The following is a 22683-nucleotide window of genomic DNA, read 5'->3' as shown; positions in this document are numbered from 1 at the left end:
GGAAGACTTCTTTGTTCAGTGTACTAAATGCTGCTTTTGTGGGGTACTTCCACGTCAAGATTGAGGGAGAGCCTCATCGTTTGCTAAGGTGAAGAGGAAGTGATTAACCCTCGCCTCCTCTCCGTTGCTCTTTGCAGTGTACATACTGTGGAAATGAGGCCTTCTTTTACTGTTGCTGGAATACGGTGTACTGTAATACGACGTGCCAACAATTACACTGGCCGGACCACATGAACTCTTGTACTCACCCAAAACGGCAGGTGGTGCAACAGCAACAGGAGCAGCCGCAGCCGCAGCAGCAGCGTCAGCTGCCTTAACAAGTGAGCTCCCAACTCGATGTTATTGCCATAAAGCGGTACTTCATTTAGTCATGGCTGCTATTTTAAAGGATTTGGATTGATGGCACTGTCGTTAGGATTTCCAACCGTCCTGTCCCCAAAGCAACCGACATAAATGATGAAGTGAGCGTCCCAATTTCAAGCACCGATTTGAATGGCTTTATTTGAGGTTGTCTTGATTGCCTTGATCCCACATCGCTCTCACCAGCTCTTCGATTGCGCCTGCAAATATCGGCTTGATTCCATGCTTGCTCTTCATTTTCATCATGTTCACGATGGATTGGAGTAGTAAAAGGGAATATAGGTGATTCTTCGTCAATGTCTCACCGTTTGCATATTCGGGCTACTTACACTTTAAGGTTGCCCGAGTTGCTAAAGGATTTTGCAGAATTCTTACTGAACCATTTGCAAGTACCATGTTTAAAAGCGCCGTAAGGGAGTGGATTGGGGGCAACTGGCCCGTCATTTAATTCCACTTCTTTCTCCCCTCTTTTTTGTAGTGATAACAACTTCCCCGGACAATTCTGACGCCCGTTGTGTTACAAGTATTTTTATTCTCGCATTCTTCTCATCTTTACAATTTCTGCGACCGACTATCCCGGCAGAGTTAACTGATATTGTTTACAGTATCAAAAAAGCAAAGTTTTATGATTATGCCATTTCGTCTTTACTTTAAGGCTCCTCATGAGGTGCGCTGTCAACTTGTAATTTGCCAGCAGTGAAGGTGAGTTGTTGCGATGACTCAGTTCACAGAGAGGACTGTGAAGTTGATAATTTTGACTAAGTCAAAAAGGACGGGCAAGTAAGTTCGTGAAAGCTGTTCGTGTAAGTGGCAAACCAGAAAGGATTGCTCACTTCCCATTTTGCTTTTTTTTCGTGGAATGCCTTCCATCTATCATCAAATGTTGTTTGAAGTCAGCACCAATGTGCGATTCCTCAAATCAGGTATGAAGTAGTGTATTCGACGGATTTCACAGCAAATTGAAGGGGAAAAAGACCTCCGCACCCTTTTTACGATCATAATTATGGTAGAAGGCCTTGTTTTTTGAGAAACGGTTTGAAGTGTGTGCGCTGCAGCCGTGGATCGGTTCGGACTGCGCATCTGGTTTTACTCGTTGGTTTTGCTATGGGAGTTTGAAAGATTGACGAATTTATTCCACGCTCAAGGTGTTCTTCGGTGAGATTTCATTAACGGCACTAGAGCGGTGCTTTTATGGACGCATGGATGTGCACGTGTTAGATTTGATGCGGTGGTCTACCTCTTAACTGGGCAGTTAGGCTATTCCCAATTCAACCTACGTAGATGTGCTTAGCCGGAATTGCCAGAGCGCATGTCTGAATTTCCAGAAGTAGGTAATGCAAAATTGGGGCCTTGTGGCAACCGAGCAACATGGAATGTAAATTTGTTTGCTTGCAGTAATTTGCATCCCCTCATCTGCGTCAGCACCTACTAAATAGATTTGGTCGTACCACTTTCTAATTATTATTTGTAATGTTTGTGACTTGGAATAGTTTTTTTCCAACGATAAAAGTCGTTAAGGCTTTTCAGTAGACCTCCAACAAGTGAGGTGTCAATAAAAACCCTCATTGACCCGAGAATGACTCATCTCACAGACCAATCAGTCAGGTAGCAACATGTGAACATTCCGCCCTTTGGGTGGCGGTGGCGAGCCGGTCGGCAATGACAGGTGCCGCCGCCCTGCTTGTCATCGTGCGCTGGCTTCGCTGCAGGTTGTAACTCCACCTTCTGACCACTGTTGACGTCTGTCAAACGTTCCGTAATGTTGTTCTTCTCAGTGGCGCCATCTTCACATCGTAATGCCGTTACTTCTCCTGTGACAATAATAAACCAGAAGTAACTACGGCCCTGAGCATATTTTGCAGCGCTCTCAAGGGGAAATTGGCTACCACATTTGTCCTACCAAACTGACCACTTTCAACTGCGGCTTAGTAGCTGGCAACTGTAACACGTCTTCCAACTCTGAGCATGCTACGCATTTTTCATATTTGTGACTCTGAACTCGAGTGTCACACTTGTGTGACGCTGGTAGCGAACTTGTTGATCATCAGCAATAAAAGCGAGTGACGCCTTCCTATGGCTAGATTGAACAGCTCCTTTATACTTTTGCTGTGAATTGTATAATCAACTCACCTGCTTCTTCTATTGCGAGGTGAAGACCTCCTCAAGATGCAGGATTTACGGTAGTTAAAGGATGCAAAGTAAAGCTTTCTTATGTTTTACACAAGTTCTTTTATGTAAATGCATTTGGCCCGCGTAGCACCCCCTTTTTTTCACTACACCATTGAGGAAAATACACAAATGCTCATTCAAGGCAACAGTTGTCCTCCAAGTAGGCTTTATCTACAAGTTATTTGACTTAAACTTTTTATTTGCTCATTGCCTCAAAATGCATATTTGGCACTCCATCAGGGCGTCATTTTTTGCTAAATTCATTGTTTATCCTCAAAAAAATCGCCCCAGATGGACTCATTTGGCCTCAAATGATTACATTTCTTCACCCCTGGTTGATGTGCTGCTTCAGCCTGCCTGATAAGGCAAGTACTACCAGTCGATCAATAATTCAATGAGCTGCGTGGGAAATCGATCATTGTGTAAACCGAACGTCATCACCGTCACCACTGCCAGATTGGTTACTAAGTAAAACCCGCCATCTTATTCGCGAACTGGAATTCAGGCTTCCACCACAGCTTAAATAGGTGTTCTTGACACTGCATTGACAGGAACACTATCGTGCTAGGTTTTGGCCCACCTGTTGTTGTGTGCTTGTATCTGCGTGCGTTTCTTTTGAAAAAAAAGGGACGGTTCACGCTATTCCCCTTCAACTTGGGGAAAGAGGGCTGGCAAGCCAATAGGCGATCAAGGTAGCTGACGTGGGATGCTATCCCAAGTGAAAGTTGTCCTTATTTCCAATCAACTTAGTCCCTTGGTGCGCAATATTATTCTACTTATGAGATTGTATTTTGGGGCCCGGCTCTGTTTTTTTCAATTCAGATCAACATTAACCCCTCAAAATTTAATTCTACGTCCATTTTTTACAAAGTAGGCGTGTCCATAATTAAAGGAATGAAAATTGAATCAGGAACAGCTAAACGGATGGCTTCATCATCGACATGAAGAACGCTGAATGTGGCTAGAGAAGTCAAATGCATAGCAACACTAAGACAAATCTTCTTAAGTAATAAGGGAAGATAAAGTGACATCTAGGAAAATACCCTCAGATCCTGTTATTCCTAAACCCTACCCGATTAATCACTTTGAACACTAGAGACAATCCTTTGATCAAAGACCATTCCCCATTCCAAAAGCAGAAGTGCTTTTAAAATGATTAAGTATTGCCAGAATCAAATAAAGATTGTGGTAGGCCAACGAGCACCATGCTGTGGCTCTTCACTTTCTTCCTTAGGATGCATTGAGAAATGGGATATAGCTTCCCAGCTCCGGAATGAGAACTGTGCAATACTATACTCTTCATATGGACTACACGAAGCAGAAGAGGAGAGTTCAGAATTCCCATTGTTATGCTACTCCTCCTCAGACCTCGTGATTGAACTTGCGATTGTAAAACGTTGGTGACAACGGAAAAGCCACCTCCAGACGAACCTACAAAGATAAGGACTCGGATTTTTGCCCCTCAAGAACGATGTGGCGGAAGATTTGTAAAGACCTCTCAAAAAAGGCGCATAGCCGTTTCTAAAGTCCCATCAAGGTCGATGGTGGTTTTATTGTTCAAGAGGCTGACGGGCTGTTAAAATTGGAAGGCCGTGGCATTAAGATTGTGGGGGTAACCTTTGAAAATTGAGTAACCTGCACAAACTCCTTTTGTTTAAACAGCCGATTGCTTACTACCAATCTGACCTGCAAGAAGTGGCAAATCTCATTCCATTCCACGGCCTTACAGCTTTCTCTCAAAAAGGCCCTTAATCGGACAATAATGTCACAAACGCTTAGTTTCTCCCTAGAGGGATACGTGGTCGCATATTCAAGTGTGGGTGCGTCGTTTTGTGGGAATTATTCTCGTAATGGCCTCTCCCACATTCGCATCTCCACCTGTTGTAGATCCGATGAGAAATCGGATCTCACCACTTAGTAACCGCGAATCCCTGCTTTTGTATATCGTAAAAAAATGTAGAAATGAATTTCTCATTTACTGAAAATATTGTAGGTGCTTTATAATTACTTGGGCGAAATTGGATTCGAGGTTGTGGTTACATGTATCTACTCTGGCTACTTTAGTTGTGACATCTTCTTAGTTACCAAGAAAACAAAATGTTAATGTTTGCTAAATCCCAAAATGCAAGATGAATTTAAGGCCAAAGTAGCAATAATTTGGGAATAATTTGTTTTTTTAGTGCTCTGCTCCGAGTCTTTTAGAAAGGCCAAAAAGTTTTATTTCTAGGCTTGCATACTTTTGACTTTTCTGAAAAACTTGAAGCGCTTCGAGCTCGTACTGAGCGGATAACAATTCTGATTTTGTTTCAAAATCCAGTTGTCAAAGAATGGTGTTATCTCCCATGGGGGACTGGATTTTCAGAGACTCACTTCAGAAGAGGTGAATCTTCGTCGACTTTAGCCAGTCCCTAATTTCGGGGTCTACAGCATAACCACAAATATAGCGAGATCGGGATTCAACATACCCCCAATACATCGGTTTAGGCAATGCGCCTTTTTTTGTTTTGGTTTTGGCCAAGTGCCTGTACGAAATGCTCCCGGTGTAGAGGAGGGTATGCTCGCTGGCGAAAAACCATTCGGTCCTTAGCACAACCTCTTAAATCAGTTTTTCTACTATGCAATTCGCTTTGCAGTGGATGCCATGTTCAGAACTCCTAACTAAATCTACTGCATGTACCCCCTTTAATAGGGGATATTTTCCCCGTGATATAAATTCATCACATAATCTATTTCTATCTCCCAGTCGATAGCGATTCGGATTACTGTGGAAACGGAGGAGTTACCTCAGAGCAATGACGAAAACGCTTTACTTGTGTATAGTTAACTTAGCGAGCTCTTGCTCCAAGACTTCCTTCCTTGAACCTGATGTTACAAATATGTGACTTACCTCCCTTACCAGGTGTGCTGCAGATGAGGTAGTTGGGTTTAAGGCAATAGAGGTAAGTGTAGGATATTTGTAATGTGAATGCATTTACATTCTTGTTTCGGTAAAGCAAATGTTCCTGTTATATCAGAACATTAAATTATTTGGGTTTTCCTGATCGGCTTTCCTCTGATACCCTGTTAGCGTTCCAGTAACAGTCAATCTGCTCCTTTCAAACGTCTGGTTTTCATAGTCTATCACTGCTTAAAGATGGACGGTATTGAGGGTACTTCCTTTTTTTCACAACAAATGCAACCAGCACTTGTTTTCCTATTCTATCGAGTAATTTTTTTATAATATACTTTTCACCTGCGCAATACCTACTAAGCATATATGTAGCTTCCCGATATTTCCCCGAATACGAAAGTAGGCATAATACTCTGGCAGAATGCGTATTCTCGTCGTGTAGTAGGCCTTGAGGCTACTGGCATAGACCTGAGGCCCAGTCACCTAGCGAAGGTACTATGACGGAGCACCTAAGTGACCCCTTTACCACAACCGAGATTTAAACTCTCAACGAAATGTTTTTTTTCTTATTTTGGAAAAGCTTAAATAAGATTAAGGTGAATGTTTGCATCGTAATCGGCCCCTTGATTAACACCAATGCATCAAACATGCACTTTAATCCCATATCCTCAAAAAGTCAAACTTTGAGTCCATTAATTACTTCCTTTACCATATCCACATTTGCATTAACTTACTTTTCCCTGTGGTGTGATTGAAATACAGCCTCCTCAAAGTGTATTTCACTAAAATTTCTTTCCGTCCACGACAAGTTTGCAGGCTATACTGGTAGCAGTCAACAGTATCGCCCTGACCTCCAGCCCACACAACAATGATGGCTACTTTTTCGGTGGCATAGTTGGGAGAGAGGAAGAGAGTCGGGGGTTTTTGCTGTCAAATCCACCTTGCTTGATACCATCATGCTGGGTTTAAACTTTAGCCTGCCTGACTGATTGACCAAATGTCAAGTCTCTTATCTGTGCGGAAACACGATAGATAAATAGACGGGATGAATCTGCATAAATAAAAAGGAAGGAATAAGAATCACTGGCCCACGCAAACGGCATTTATTGCCCATTGGGTCTCCCAATTTTGCGATGCGAGTTCTCCTTCTCCTATCAAGTCGTTTGAATGCAATTTGCAATTAATGAATGCTTAAAATGAGAAAATAGAAGGGAAAATGAGTGTTGCGTTCTGGCCCTCACTATTCAGCCAATTTTGCTGAGGTTGAAATACGTAAAACAATTAGAATACAGGTTTACAACCACTATCACCGCTGCATTCGCTACCATCATCATCGCCGTCGCCATGTGGTGTTTCATGTATTCATAATTGACATTTTTAACACATTTTTGTTGCTATTTCTATTTAAATTTCTTACTAAATAACTGACGTGAAGCTATCGAATAGTCCGTCTATCGTTTGTGTTATTAGTGGCGCAATTTAGCATTTGCCATGCTTAGCACAAAGAGTTGGAAGTCGAGGGGCCTGCACAGTAGGTAATGAAATTGACTGCGGCTTTCGTTATGGAGTGGTAGGTGTCATGTGACATCCACTTTCACTCTTGAGTGCGTAACAATCAATTTCACTGTTGAAGAATACGTGTTATTGTCGTAAAGAGTGGCTAGAAGGCCTACAAGCTAGCCCTGTTTAATTGTCAACTAAAATAAGCATCGCTCTGTTAAAAAACGCCCCTCCACCCTGTCGCCGCCTTTTATCACATTTCGGCGTCCTTCTCTTGGTGCCTTCAAAACAACTCCGGAACCAGGAGTGGACATACGGGATCGGTGTCGACAATGCATTTCGTTGATTTTATGGAGTTACAAATGTTCCTTCGTAGCGAACCGTGTCGTGGAAGTCCACAGACTGTATACTGCTCAAGGCTCTGCAATGCTCCATTGCCTGCGGTTCATTTGCCCAACGCAATTTTTAAGAGCGTTTGTCTAAACGAAAAGGATTTTACTGAGACAGAATTTAAGGTAACTTTGTGCTATTGACATTCTCTTTTTGTAGTAGGGGAGAGTTCCTTTGTAAAATTCACGCATCTTCGCCTGACTAAAGCAGGTAGCCCCATAGTAGTTGCTTCGAATCGCTCAAGTCTGGTCCACCTGATAACTACCTTAACATAGAACTTGAGAGTAAACTAGCTGATCGTCAAAAACAGACCTGACTTCAAGCAATCTGCCGTTGTTTCTCCACTGCACAGACTTCCTTCTGTGGCATTTAGATTTGGTACTCGATTTCGGAAATTCCCTCCCCCTGGACCGAATTTGCTTACCGATGCTAACTATGTGGCCTCCGGAATTATTCCTGGGACTGCAGTCGTCCAAATAATTGCTGAAAAAGTTATCGCTAAAGTACAGAAAGTTTTGCTGCTTGGGGCGCTATTTGACGTCGGTGTCACCGAGCTAGTGGCAGAGGCGTCAGGCACTGAGACAGTCAAATAGATAAGTCTATACTTAAGGATCTTTTACTACAAAGAAACAAGATTTAGAAATCTGTAAGCGAAACACAAAAGTCAAAATCTGCACTGTTGCAAAGGCCACTGGTAGGCTCTGTGTTTGTATTCAGGAAGAGATGCTAAGATCTAGTATTTAAATATCCGGAATAGCAGGGATTTAAAGAAAGCAATGATGCCAATTTGAGCGTTTATTTTTTGAAATAAAATCGACATAAAAGTGCAAAATTAAGTTAAAATAAAACCTAGCTACGCGTTTCTTATCTGTGCTATTTAGTTTGCCAGTCTCAATGGGCACTTTGATTGGGGTTTAATGAGGTGGAAAACTTCTTCAACCGCAATGATTCGATACAAGCAGCAGTGAATACTGATTTACCAGCAGTAAATGGTCAATTATACTTATTATCAATTAATGGTAATGTTGAGAATTCAAAACCTGATCGGAATTTTCGGTTGTTGCGAAGCCCAAAATGGTAACCACCAATCTTTTATACAAATGTAATATTTTGGGCATTAAGTTAAAAATGAAAAATCATCAAAAACCGAGGCCATTAAAATTTTTTAACACAATTCTGCAAGTCTGTTTCTTTGAGGCAAAGCATTTAATACCTCGCACAGGCAAATACCTTCGACATTTTAAAATCTTCTTCATATTTGTAAGTTTTGCAAAGTTCCTTATTGTTACAAGCTATCACTCAACATTACTTATTCTCTCGTTAGAATGGGCGTAAGAGTACTGCTGCGTTGAAGGCTTTCCACAGAATCACTTTCAACTGCTTGGACCATCCAGGCTTTATCGGTGATAGCTGAATTAGGGATGCTTTGTGATTATCTTTTTGAGTGAGGATTGTTTACTCTTTACGTGCTAAGTATCCTGTACTCTTGTACTAACCAAACACGAACGCTAGTTTCTGGAAATTTATTCCTGGTTGGAAATTGACCCTTAAAGAGCACAAGGAGGCAATGATGTTGCATTAAAATTAGCATTTTCCGGAGCTTGTCCAAATATTGCATAAGTTACACGAGGTATACCTTAGAAAAGAGTCCAAAAATTTTTAGGATGCATTTTTCCTGCTGCTACACAGGTTGATTTAACACGTCTGCCACCAGCTTCACAAATTCGGCGCAAGCATACTTTCCTGTTTTCAATGGACAACTACTTGCACCAACTCGCACAACACCAACGGATTGTTTAAGCTTGAAACAGCCAATTAGATGTAGGGTGTTTTGTTTAAGAACACTTACATATTTCCAGCTTTTAAAGGCCACTCGTTCCTTCAAGAGCCCGAAAGCGAGTACGTTAAAAAAACATCGTTATCCGCTAAATTTCACCGTGTTGGTTACCCACTTTTCCGTTACCTCACGCCTACATTTCCGGTAGTTAAGCTACTTTGCGATGGGATAACAAGAATTTGTCTATTGCGGTTTCGAAACCCCATTATTCTGCAGCACGGGAACGCGGGCTTGTGTAGTCGCAGTAACATAAACGTCCACGTTGACATAAATTGTACAAAGTGAAGGCGATTAAAACTACGTTACAGAGGAAACAATGTTGCTGCTGGGTAGAGGAGATAATTTGCGGTTATTTTGGATAAAGCGAAGCCACTGTTTTTTTTTATGTTGCTAGAACTATAGCCCCATTTAAGGGATCGTAAAGTGGATGTAACTGAATATAAATTAATTACAAATGGTGCTAAATTGGGCCGATTATGATGCTAAAATCCAACGACATGAAACCATTAGTTTGCAAAAAACAAGTTGTTGGAAGGTTTGTACGAAAAGAATGGCACAGAGGTTCACGGATATCACCTTCCAATGGAATAAAATTTGACGGGAAACGAGTGCGACAATCAAACGTTCATTTAGACTAAAGTGTTCCCCCTTTCGCATGACTTAATTTCACCATGGATACATTAAATGTGGCTCCGTTAAGCCTCATATAATACATCAATCGTTCGTTTAATACACGGTTTTGGTAGTGAACTACTTAGGAGCTACTGCACTATATCTCTGTCGGGCTGCCTGGCCTCTGGGCTACACTAGTAGCCCTTAAGTCCTCCTCTACGTCGAAAATGCACATTCTCCCCCAGTATTGCATCTTCTTTCACCTTCAGGGAAGTCTTGAGACGCTACCGTTTTGTTATGCTATAACACTAAAGTCTGACGGATATTTTAATTACCTAAGATTCTAAAATTAAATTCAATTTACCTCCTGATTTTTCCAAAACATCAAAAAAACTTTACCACCTCACAGAGACATCTGTTTAGTGATCTCAAAAGTGAGGCAATTCGATGAGTTTATAAAAAGCGATTTCACTTCTCTTTAAGAATCCACTTTGCGTGGACAATAGGTGGTAAACAGATAACCGACTCTATCAACCAAACTCAACACTCAACTTTGATAAATGAACTGAGAAGCAAAAGTTGACAGTCTGATTTCTACGAGTGCTGGTCATGTCGCTGATGTACATGTTGAGGGAGCGGAAATAAGAGCAGTGTAAGCCGAGCCATTTCCGTTTTCTACGGCATTGCTGTTATAATGTTATCGTAAGACCTAGAGACTTTCCTGAAAACCAAAGGACACTTAATACTAGGGCAAACAGCATGAATTTGGGCTACTGGTATGGTCTTGAGGGCCAGGCTACCCGGAGAAGGCACAATATCGGAACCCCAAAGTGACTCACCGCCAAAAGCGAAAGTTAAACAAACAGACGTTGTTTCACTATTTCTCTTTTTTGTTGTAATGCCATGATTTCGAATCACCATGTGATGGTGATTTTAATGACTCTCTAATTCAACTTGAATAATCTTTGGTGCGATTGGGTGTTCGGTAATCAGTGTGCATTATCCACCACTTGAGGCCCTGATTTCTTCGTTTTACTGTCGGTAAGGCTCTCCACCAGATGGATAAATAAGTGATTGAAAAAGGATGCTAAGCGTCAGAGCTTGGAGGCTTTTACTCATCATTTACCACAACCTACGGTTTTAATGATGAAATTGTGGATTTGCACAATTCGACTGGACTTGTTCAACAACGTGAAACGTCCGGAAAACCATTTTTATACTTCTTTTAAATGGTCTGCTCGGATGTGCAACCTTGTAAGTGCAATGTAAATGAAAGACAATTTGACAGCGACATCTCTATCAATTTTATTTTGGAATTCCTAAATCTGACACTCTCATTAAATGTCCAAATACCGAAATAAAAATGCACTCTTTATAGGAAAAAACTTCCCACAATCCAAGACAAATGGGGTTTATGTATTTTGTCCCACAAATTGTCAACATTTTTGGTATTATTTTCATTTAAAGATGGACGTTTTTAGCACAATTGATCTTCTGGTTAATGTGTTATTTTTGCTCGCTGAGCATCGTTCATGATTGCAACTGAATATAAAAATACTTTTGATGATTTTTTTATTTACCATAGGAATTCGCTAACGACTTAAGCGAAAAAGGGAAATTTAAACAGCCGACTAATCCTAAATTATTGTACTTTACTGTATGATTTCACAGGCACAAAGTTGCAGCGTTTGGTACGCAGACCCCAAGGTGGATATATCAAACTAATTATAGTGTAGTTTAAAACAATTTAAACAACTGACTTAACTCATGATGTTTACCTGTCGTAGAGAAAATACAATCACTGAAAAATTTCCTAGCAAGAAGTGACAGCACAGAGGAATGAGAGAGAGAGAGAGAGAGAAAGGGGGAGACTGGAATATGGGGAGCAAAAAAGCAGAAGTGAGGGCAGCACGGGTGATGGGCATGGCAACCACATGTGACGGATAGGCGGACGACGACAGATGCCATTAGCACCCGCGAGGTGAGGTGAACGTGCGACGGCCCTATTGGCTGCTCGGTGGGGGCGTTTCATCGGCGGATCGATAAGGAACGCAAAACCGCGGTGATACCGACGCACCGCCCATTTGTTCTGTACAATTGCAGCTTCGAAGGATCCACCCATTTAAAAGTGAACATTAACTTTTCTTACTGCTACTAATTGCCCGAGGCAGAAGAATGTCCTGTACATTAATATTTCCAGTTGCAGTAAATAATCTCTCTCGCTTGATGCCAACACTTGGCGTTATGGAGAAAAACTCACATTTCTTATCCTTTAAGGCGGTGGTAGTTAGTGTCTGCCACCATGTGATGCCTTATAAGCAAGTCTTCTTCAGGCGCTACCCTTCGTCTTTTCCATTACTACCTTTGACTGCAACAGGTGATGTATGGGTTAAATGCGGTGCTTTCACATACCTTCAAATGAAGGCGATGGACTCCTTCATATATTTTACCATCCAAATACTTTCATTAAGTGAAGTGCTTTAAAAGCCTGTAGAAAAGAAGTAATTTAATTCTCAATGGCCTTTGGTTTAATGGTCTGCGAATGGCGGCGGCATCTGGTGGGACTTGAAAAGATGCTCACTCGCTCACGACCATAGGAAATGAAGAGAACGAGGCAAAAAAGACTTCTCATCAGCACTTCCCTTCCACTACTTCGAAATACATGGGATGTATAAAATTTGCTTTTTGAGTGAAATTGTTTACTTATTTAGCATCTGATTTCACAAAGCCTGTGACTTGGGTAATGGGGATGTTTGACAGTTAATTGCTGTAGTTATGCAAAATTGCACATCTTAATGTACGAATGCATAAATCTTCAGTAGGGGCACAGTCGAACTCCCTCATGAATGATTAATCTCGGACAAATGAGATACCCTTATTATCAATCGAAATTGGAAAAATCTGTAGTTTAACGTCGCTTTGAGACCCAAGAGACACACTAGCAGCGATTTAAAAGTGCATTGATAATTTATTGAATACAATATTATTTTATAAGACATAATAATTAACGTAAATTTCTGGCCATCCTTTGACAGCAATTTATGTGTAGGAATTGCTGGAGCGTCTAGACACCCGCAGAGGAATCTATATGACCTGTCAATCCAGATAAAAACCCACTATGAGTGTAACCCCTTGAGACTTCCCTAAAGATGAAAGAAGACACAATGCTCTTGCAAATTATGTTTTGTCGACACATAGAAGGTCTTGGAGCTACTAATACGACCCAGCAGTCAGACAGCCCGGCAGAGCTACCAGGGCGGAGTTCCTAAGTAGCCCGTTACTGAAACCGAGAGTTAAGCAAACAGTTAAAGAACTGCATAAATGTAGAGAAGGAAGCGTGGTTAAATGGCAGAAATTAACTGACAAAATACGGTGTCTCCAGGATCTTGACCAAAACGCAGGGCGACTAAATAACTCACCTAAACATAGGTACAACCTGAGCTGGCACTCTCCTCTTAGAATGCACCAGCACATGGATAGTACTTCTGTGGAAGGTAGTTATTCTAGCTTGATTTGGTCTATTCTACTGCTAAATTAACTCTTTAAGCGCTCAAAATCCAAATTGCTAGGGAATAGAGTACGATTGCTAGCCTAGATACGAATCCATTTCGGCTAGATTCCGATGTAGTTGGGGATGCGTTGTGATGGGAGAGGCAACGTGCTCTCAAGAAAGCATGACATACATTTGTAGCGAAAAATATCCCCATAGGCTGCATTTAACATCTCGGTGTCGTATTCTATGGCAGGTGTTATAGACACACTGGAAATTTACAAAGTTATTTTAGCTTATCAGATTCCTCTTTTAACTCTCCCCCTTTGGCCTTCAAACCCTTTAAATAAGCCGACATATTTAATAAGGACATGTTTTTTGATAATGGCAAACGGGGTGGAGAGGTCAGGGGAGCATGTTTTCACCTCTAGTCTAGATCAGGAATTCTGGCCACACCTCCGCTACCAGATTTGTGCCCACGGAACGCTCCTCACCCAAAAGGAACATTTAAACAACACACGTATTACAATAGAATCAGTTTCAAAGAGCATAAAAACATTTTGATGCACACGGTGGAAGAGGAGGCACCAAATTTGCTCTAGTTTGCTATTCGTTCTGGTTCTATGTGCTTTGCAGTGCCGAAGAATATGAAGCTGCCTTGAAAGTGGCAATGAGCTAGTACTGGAAACAAAACATTGTCAACTGAGCGATATAGTTCTTCTGGAAAAATGTGAAGCTAATAATTAGTGCTCATTTAATGCTTCGTATCAGGCACGAACCTCTTGTTGTGCATAAGCCTCAGAGCAACTCGGGCAAGATAATGCACTACTTTAGTTGTTTGTTTAACTCTTCGTCTTAGTTTCGTGGGCACTTGAGCTTCCGCCTTTGTACCCTTGCTGAGTGGCACGGTCTCTGAGAGATCTCGGGGCACTACAATACACGTCTAATGAAATATGCGGATTAAATACGATTTCCTCTAACTTGAAATGTGTTTGAAGGAGATTAGCCCCACAAATGTGTTACCTGATTCGAAACGGACCAATTAGTGTTAAAACGATGAAGCATGCATTAAATGTTCTTGGTTCAAGGATGGTTACATTAACTTTTTAGAAGGTCACAGCCACTTTCAGCAAAGTAGCTGTGGCAGTTGGTGTCATGTTGGGAGCTTTAAATCACCTACACTTTGATGTTTGATTACCTTTGGTGACCCTGGCAGCCAGTGCACCTAATTATAAGGTTGAACTAATGTAAGATGAACCACTTTAAGCTAAAATTATGCTCTCCGCATGGCATGATATATTTGATTCGCATTATCTTAAAGCAATCACTTATATCCTAACCTGGATTCACTAAAAGTAAAAATGGAGTCTTCAAAAGTAGAAATCAACAAAGAGAGAATTTCTAAATGCGCAAATCCATCTTCATGAATAACCAGGAAGGAAAGTACACGATACTTTGTGACATTCTTTGAATGACCCAGAACAGATTTCTTGACCTTATCCACTGTGCCTTAATTTTTCCTTGGAAAATAAAATGGAATTCTAACTCATTCCACTGCTCCCAGTCGTCCTAATTACACTAAAATTAGTGAATATCAAAGTGTTTGATTATCCTTAAACAATTTCTGTGAAGCACTCAGAGTCTACAATGACAATGGTGTGAATTTCTCATGGACGTCATTCTCAACCACTAAAAGAGCCAAAACGAACTCTTTCTCAATTTAATTTACACTACATCCACCAAATTTAATGTTATTTACAAAGTTGAGGAGAATAAAGCGAATCATGCCAAATATTTATGGATATTTGCAATCTCCACGGAATACTAATATTGATAGGACCCTACCTACTCTTTCCGAAAAAGCTGTTATGACCGAGGCTTTTATTCGAGTGATTTACAATATTTCTCAAAATTCACTACTCGCTGTGTGTTCGGAGACACTTTTTAAAAAAAAATATCTCTTGCAAGTAATTATTATCAACTGGCTGATCAGCAATGAGTAGAACGAGAATTTCAGCCAAGAAACATTTGGCAACCCCAGTGTTCTCGGTGTCATGGCCACTGCAACAAAACAATGCGCCTATAAATAGAGTGCGCGGATGGTAAACATTCGGACTGTGTATGCTGAAACGAAGATGTGTCCGAATGAAAAAAAATGGACATAAGGAGCACACACACTCTCTTTCCGCAGGTTTGCACCTGGCACAAATGATTCATGCCTCCATCTCTCCTATGTACATGGGTTGACGTGAATTCGGTCGGAAACTCCTCCCTTTCCCACCTTATCCGTCCTCCCAATTTCATTCCTTTCAACTAACAACTATTAACGAGTCTCCGCCCGCATGTCTACTGTGTGTGGGACGCCGATTTTAAGCAAGGATGATATCTTGATCCCTGTGGCTTTACTTACTGTCATGCAGTCAAATTTGAAATGAATACTCTCGATTCCGTTGACAAAAAAAGAGCGGTGAAGGAAATCAAAGTCGGCATTGCAAATATTAGTCAATTAGTTGCGTTTGCCTTTGAACGCATTGGCGTCAGCGGTAGAGATGAGAGCCGCCTGGAGGAAGTGACAGTTGCCTGTTTATGCACGCTTTAGTGAGTTTGCCGCAATGAGTAGTGGCTGGGTAGAAGAATGAATGGGTGGACGTGTGCATGAATGAACATGGTATGCATAGATGTACCTCATTGGTGGATGGATGGATGTGTAAGTAGGTAGTATTGCTTCCAAGTCTAGGTCTTACAGTTGCTTGTGTTGCAAAGACTGATTGGTCGTTGCTAAATCCTACCCTCTAGTGTTCACTCCAATGCTTTTTACTCCTGCATTTTGTTCTAGTGATTGACATTTATAACTACTTAGCTTGATTTTATGTCTTGACACTAAAATGAATTACCAGCCTGCCACAGAATTGCAGAATTGCACTTAATACTTTAATTGGGCACGACCACGCACACCTTAAGGGTCTGCCATGATCTGACCTTCATGCTGATATTCTTCTAGCCTTTCAACGATTCAGGAATGACTGGCGAACTACAGTAGTGATGATCATGGAATCCATGCCTCAAGAGTAGCAGGCTCGGTGGCCGAATGGTGTGCAGAAACGTCACAGAATGAAGGCATCTACTGTGGATGGCTGAGTTTGTCAATACTCACACCAGAAGGCCCTCTAAGCCGCATCAGCTCTTGGAGACCCTCCCAAGTTTCAGTTTTGTCCATTGGCTAATAATACGACAAGACCAGATTCAATAAAAGTGGGAGCATTCCATAAGGAACTGTCATGGCGCTCCTTTCTCACGTTCTTTCGGATAATCATTCCTAGTAAAAGAGAACACTAATACCATTTCCTGGATGAATTCCCCTCCCCTCCAATGCAGTTTATCAATCAGAGGACCTGACAGTCATGAATCCCAACTGAAATACATACCATGCGTCAACATTATCGAAATGGTTTGCAGTCTTCCTCTAATGCAAATTTGTCCTTAAAGTTCTATTCCCATCTCACGAGAAGACTAGTGATAGCTATAGCCTGTGAGTGACCTCAGGAACTGTAAGGACAACGCTCAAAAGGTGAAGGATCAATGAAGTAAAACAATGTTTACTTAACCGCTTGGACACTTAAATGTCTGCCTTTTGGATACTGTCCTGAAATCTGGTTCACTGAGCCTCCAGTACGTAAGTGCTAATCCTCGTAAGCCTTATTTCGGCATCAGGAATAGCTCAAAACGTTAAAGCTACTCAAACAGTATGAAAAGCAATTAGCTAGCGTAAATAAAACGCTCAGACTGGGATACTTGTGTTTACTGTAGCCTCCTGTGTTTCTGCAAATCGCGTGCTTCTCATTCATCCCCCGCTTAGCGCATATCCACCCGCCACGCCTCCAGCTCCTCCCCAAAGCCCCTAACTGGAAAGCTGTGCTGATAGCAAGGAACACCTGAAAGCGGTTCCTTTAATCTCCTTTTCATATCTTTCCCTTCCAATCCACCCGCTAGACGCCTAAAAGAAGCCTGTGAGCTTTTTGCCTGAAAACTTATGCGTTTGCGCACACTTTGAAGTTCTGGAGGGTTGAATTTTACCATTTGCAACTTTGACTCTGCCTCGATTTTGCACTTTGCTGACAAACGTGCAAACAAATTTCCAAAAGGAGGGTTGCGAAGGCTTTTTTTGTACCAATAGAATTTGGATACAATCGAAGTGGATCAGCGAAAACAGTTGATTAAATTTGATATTTCTGCCTTCGATGTTGCAATCTTTAAAAAAATAGGGCAACCGGGAAAAGAAGTTGGTAATTGTGCACTAAATGAGGATTGAACGAGGAAGCATTGATGTGTTCGAGGCATCCCTACAAACGTAACAATACCCGTGGGTCTGGAAGCAGGCCTGTAATCAGCAAGCTGAAGGCCTCCGAAAATGTTAACATCGATGGCATGAATGGAACCCCATCACTCTAGGTCGGTGGTTGGGGACTGAGAAGCCCATGCATTTCATTTTGTGACCCAAGCAACTATCCGTCTGTAACAAAATATCCTACCTTTGATTCTGCATTGACAATAACAGGAAGCAGGTACATGAATTGGATGGAGTGCAGCGCCAGAGTTATCCCTTCTTCCCAGTATAGTTAGAGTCAGAGTTGTTCACAGCTCTTTGTAACGATGAAGATACTACAATCCCCTGGAATAGTTTTATTTTAAAGTCTTTTTATGGACTACTTTGATTCTTCCATATCTGCTTTTATTCTGTGCCAAACTTGAGTTTGGAGTATTTGGTGAGTATTGAAAAAGTATGGTAGGCCCTCTCTTCTGTTTTATCTGGTTCATTCAGCAAAATTGGCAACGCGTTTATCCGTATCGGGTTCGCTTGCCACTGTCGGATCACTCCTGAAGACTTCAGCAAGACGCACCGGTGTGAAAAAATGCTTCGTTCGAACATAAAGAAGGGCTGAAATGATGAGGTCCGGACGTAATACCATGATACCAAGATGGATACTAAAGAACCAGCTTATTTTAATATCAATTCAAGTCAAATGACGTTTTCCTAAAACAAAAAGCCTTTTAAAGTTTACGTTACTGTGAGGCTGCAGTCTAGAGAATAAGTTAACCCACCTAATTTTCGGTAATGGTGTGACAGAATTTTAGTTACAAGTGTCCACTCCGCCCATTGTGCGACTGCCATGGCTAGCATTTGTGGTCAAGGCTGAAAAATGTGAGATTATATCTTCAGAGGTTTTAATTACCCTTTGTGGACGTTTAGATGCGCAAAACTTTGTCCCAAAACAGCCAAAACAGTCTAATTGATCGCTGAAAACATTTCCAACAGCAATTTTGTCTCACAAAACACTCAATTCAATTGAGGGCGTTGCTATCTATTATTTTACCATCCTCTTGAGATGTATTGTAGAACTTTAGTAATTTATTTAACTCATGGTTCTGGTAACGGGTCATGTAGGGACTCCGTCATTGTACCTCCACTGGGCGGCTTAGCCTCCATACCATACCGGTATCTGCAAGCTCCACTGTGTGCAAAATATACGATTATTCTGTCCGAGCACTATGTCTCCTTTCGGCTTTAGAAAAGTATTGAGCCCTACATTAGTGGCGATTTTAAACGGCAGCTATCCTGACTTCTACGGCTGAGTGGTAAACCTTATTGTGATGAAAAAAGGCATGCAATGCGAATGGAAGAATCTGGGACGACTACTAACAGAAGGTCTGTAAAAGACGCCCACCTTCGGAAACTACCCCAACCCCGTGTCCAGCAGGGGTACTATTAACAACCGAAACGACTCTAGTCGTGAATCCCCTGGAAAAGTTCGTTACCGAGCTGTCTACGGTGCCTAGATGAAGATATCAATGAAGTGAACACGCGATGCCTCCTCCGTCGCTCTACTGGCTTAATACAATCCGAATAGGTAAATGTGTGGGCGGCTCTGAAGTGAGAACAACGTAGCAAAGAAGAATGGACGTGAAACATTATCCCCACAAAACCATTTTATACCCCCTCCTTTATTAAGCGATTTTGCATTGGGGACAGCGTGCATACGACTGGCGATGGACATATGAGGTTGTCAGCACATTTCTCCCTTCCCTCAAATAGAGTTCCAGAAGATGACGAAACATCAGCTGCAGCGGAATTACCAAGAGGGAACAGTGACTTTGCGGTCATGTATCCTCGCGGTTGCACGCAAATTCCATGACTGGCGGAGTGTATTTTTTACAGCATCGACCGCGTTGTGACAGGCGACTTGGGAGTTTAACAGAGAGAGCCATCGAGAACGACGTCTAAAAGAGAGGGGCTACGTAAAAGGTCACTTAGGGGCCTCGTCATTGTACCTTCTCTGGGTTAACTGACCTCCGACCATGCCAGTGGACTTAATGACCTTCTTTACCTCGGTAATACATACTGTGCTTAGGTAGCAAGTCTTCGTTGTCTTCAGAAGAGTTTCAGAGAGCTACAACATTTCTTTTACTTTAAAGACCCTGATATCAAGGGTTATACCAATTTCGAAACCCATTTAACAACAAAACGCAACCTGAGTTGCCTAATTTAGGGTCGCCTGATTTACTTCACCTAAAAATTTTGTCATTAACTTTTATAAATTGCGAAATTTGCGACCTGAGATATGAGACTGAATGGCATTTTATGCACCGAAATTTTTAATTTCTCTTTAGAAGGAGTCACTGAATAAGGGATGGAACCTGCTGTGAAGGCCTTCTGACACACGCGCTTCCAACGTGACTTTTGTATGGCGCCTCAAGTTTCTTTCCTGAGTCCGTACTTCACAAATACGTGACAAATATAATCAAAAGGAAAAAGAAAACAAAGTCAAACTGGTGCCATATCCGAACAGCAAAATATCTGGGCTGTGGAAGCCGATTAGCGGCTTCCTACACCGTGGTAGCGGACGTGTTAAACTCTTCCACATTTTTTAAAGACATAGCTCTGGTGATCCCACTGCCTATAGTTCCGGTTACGGACATTCTGACAGGCTTTTGATAATGACTTTTCGCAGGAAAGTGTGCCATGCAACAATAGGTTAATATAAATCCAACTTTGTGCGTGATTTGCCACAACTCCCTCTTTTTGTCTTTCCGGTGGTATGATACGTGTGGTCGATGGAATTTTTTCAAACCTACGAAGCGAAGATGGTTGCGTTGGTAAATGTCATGGAGGAAAATGATGTGTGCACGAGGTATTCTTGCCCCTGTTTAAGGCGTTAATCGCCAAAAGCGCAAATATTTTGCACCATCTCGAAGGATTAAAACAAGACCATTTCCTAGTCTTATTTGGCCTTCAGTGGATGCCCAGTTTCCGAGTAGGTTAATTAGGGATTTGTCACGGGTAATTAAGGAATTTACTTTCACAATTAATAGGCCTATAAATTAGATCCAAGTATGCTCACGTTTTTTGATTCTTGAGTTACAGAAGGGCATTGGCTCTACTTGAGGTGGAGCAAATGAGGATGTCGTATTAAAAGAATAAGGCATCTGGTCTGTGATAGTAAATTTTCTTCTGAGATCCTGGCAAACTCTGTTTTAGGGAGTTGTTTTTCGGATGGGAAGAGGTGGGGCCTCTGGGAGCAGACCGCGATCCTCTCGATCGGCAGTAGAATGCTCTACTTCCTCAACGACCCTCCAAAGCGGCTGCGGAACGCGATTAGTAGTTTGAGAAATCCACTGCCATTGTTTTGACGTTTTAAGGAGTTGCTATATCACATTCTAAAAGGTACTAAAATGATACATTTGTAAGAACGTTTACAGCATCTGCTGTGGAAAGCAATAACGCGTGTCGTGGCACCTGGGCGGGTCGGCGGTGAATGGATACTTGGGGATTCGCCTCACATTCCTGCCACAAGGGCTATTTTTGTTTTGTCAAGTGTGTGCGTGTGAACAGAAATAGCGTTGTAGTGAAATGCCGCTTGACTAAACCCACCTTTACCTGTAGGTCATAGTGACTCTCGTTTACAGGGTGCTACGGTTGTCGCAGATATGGAGGCACTGGAATGGGAATAGATGATCAGCAAGGTCTCCCGAAAGAGGTCTTTTTATGGCTTGTTTACTTATCAATAAATATTAAATCAGTTCTTCTTTCCAGAACACCATAGCTCCATTATTTAAATAATTAGTGCGAGAACCCGGCCTTTCAGGACTATTAGCCCCAAAAGAAAAGGGGAGGGAGAGATGGGAAAAAAATTGAAATTGTGATGTGCCTTTCATAAACCTGATGCAATGTACACTTCTAAGGGCTTATGCAACAAAATAATAAGTCCTGTGATCTTTGATTTGGGTCTCTGTTAGATTTGAGTCTAAAAAGAAGACTTATTATTGCAGTATCTCTACTTATCAATCGCCTCACCCGCTCTACGGCACTCTCCATATCATCAGAAGTTCAAAATTGTGATTTTGCTGAGACTGTACAACGTTATTTTTGTTCTTGAACCTCGGTTTTGGTAACGAACCACTGAGGTGCTCCGCCTGGCCCCCATATGCCTACAATATATATTCTGTCTAGGCATAATGTCTCATTTTGTCTTCGGGAAAGTCTTGGCACCGAAAAGCAAACCTGATCATAAAGGGCAATCATTCCAATTTCTACTGCTGAGTGATAAACCTTAGCCTGGCAGATGAAGTATATATTATGTGGAGGCGAAACTATTTGGCGAATCCCAAAAGAAGCGTTGAAAAGACGTCCACTTTCAGCAAATACCTTAGTCCCATTGCCAGCAAGAATGCTATTAACAACCGAGGCGTCACAAGCCGTGGCCGTGAACCATCTAGAAAGGTACCCGTGTGAAGATGTCGATTCGGTGAACACGCGATGCCTCCCTCACATCTCTCCTAGGTGAATAGATCCCAGATGGAAACTGAAACCCCACTCCAGCAAAACGGCTTTGAATCCGGTCCTTTATTAAATACCTGCTTCTAGGCCAATATTCTTACAGCTGGCCACGGACAGCCTTGATGATCAGCACATTTTGCCTTCCCCAATACAGTTCCCAACCAGGACGCACTTGTAGATGTAGTAGAATTGCCAAGAGGAATCAATGACGCTGCAGCCACATTTTTCTCAATTGTACACAAATTCTATGATTGGCACGGTTGACACCTGAGTGCTTTTCCTTGCCACACCGACTACCATGTGGTAAGAGCACCATAACTCTTGATTTTGGTAATGGGCCATTGAGGTGCTCCGTCACTGTACCTCCGGGTCATAGCAGTAGTCCCAAGCCCTTCTCTAGGTTGACAGTCCACATTCTGCTCCAGTATTATGCCTTCTTTCGTCTTCAGGCAAGCCTCGGATACCATGAACATCCATAAACTATTTGCTGCTCTAAACTTACCTATTCACTGCTCCCAGTTATCTAACATATATTGGTAGGTAACGCACATTACGTGGCTGCAGACTGGCGTGATATCGGTGTATTTACCCCGTAGGGATCA

General features: G+C 41.9%; 3 protein-coding genes across 3 annotated transcripts; 1 reads left to right on the top strand and 2 right to left on the bottom strand. All coding sequences in view use genetic code 11, as the record gives it.

Annotated features, from left to right (window-relative positions):
* Window positions 1-54: 54 nt before the first annotated feature.
* On the bottom strand, window positions 55-3770 carry EGR_07499 (hypothetical protein; the record flags this gene model as incomplete). The annotated part of the gene is made up of 3 exons (XM_024496748.1): window positions 55-312; window positions 1951-2171; window positions 3728-3770. The coding sequence occupies 3 exons, from the start codon at window positions 3768-3770 to the stop codon at window positions 55-57; spliced, it is 522 nt and encodes a 173-aa protein (XP_024348819.1).
* Window positions 3771-11495: 7725 nt separating this feature from the next.
* On the bottom strand, window positions 11496-14798 carry EGR_07498 (hypothetical protein; the record flags this gene model as incomplete). Its single annotated transcript, XM_024496747.1, has 4 exons — window positions 11496-11536; window positions 13442-13518; window positions 14589-14757; window positions 14795-14798. 4 exons carry the CDS (start codon window positions 14796-14798, stop codon window positions 11496-11498), a joined length of 291 nt encoding a protein of 96 aa, XP_024348818.1.
* Window positions 14799-14996: 198 nt separating this feature from the next.
* On the top strand, window positions 14997-21680 carry EGR_07497 (hypothetical protein; the record flags this gene model as incomplete). The annotated part of the gene is made up of 3 exons (XM_024496746.1): window positions 14997-15215; window positions 17423-17531; window positions 21541-21680. 3 exons carry the CDS (start codon window positions 14997-14999, stop codon window positions 21678-21680), a joined length of 468 nt encoding a protein of 155 aa, XP_024348817.1.
* Between the last annotated feature and the right edge of the window lie 1003 nt (window positions 21681-22683).

This window comes from Echinococcus granulosus (genome assembly GCF_000524195.1).
Source record: "Echinococcus granulosus chromosome Unknown EG_S00079, whole genome shotgun sequence".
Classification (NCBI taxonomy): Eukaryota; Metazoa; Platyhelminthes; class Cestoda; order Cyclophyllidea; family Taeniidae; genus Echinococcus; species Echinococcus granulosus.
Note: the sequence above shows the minus strand (reverse complement) of the source record. Positions and strands in the feature narration are given on the sequence as shown.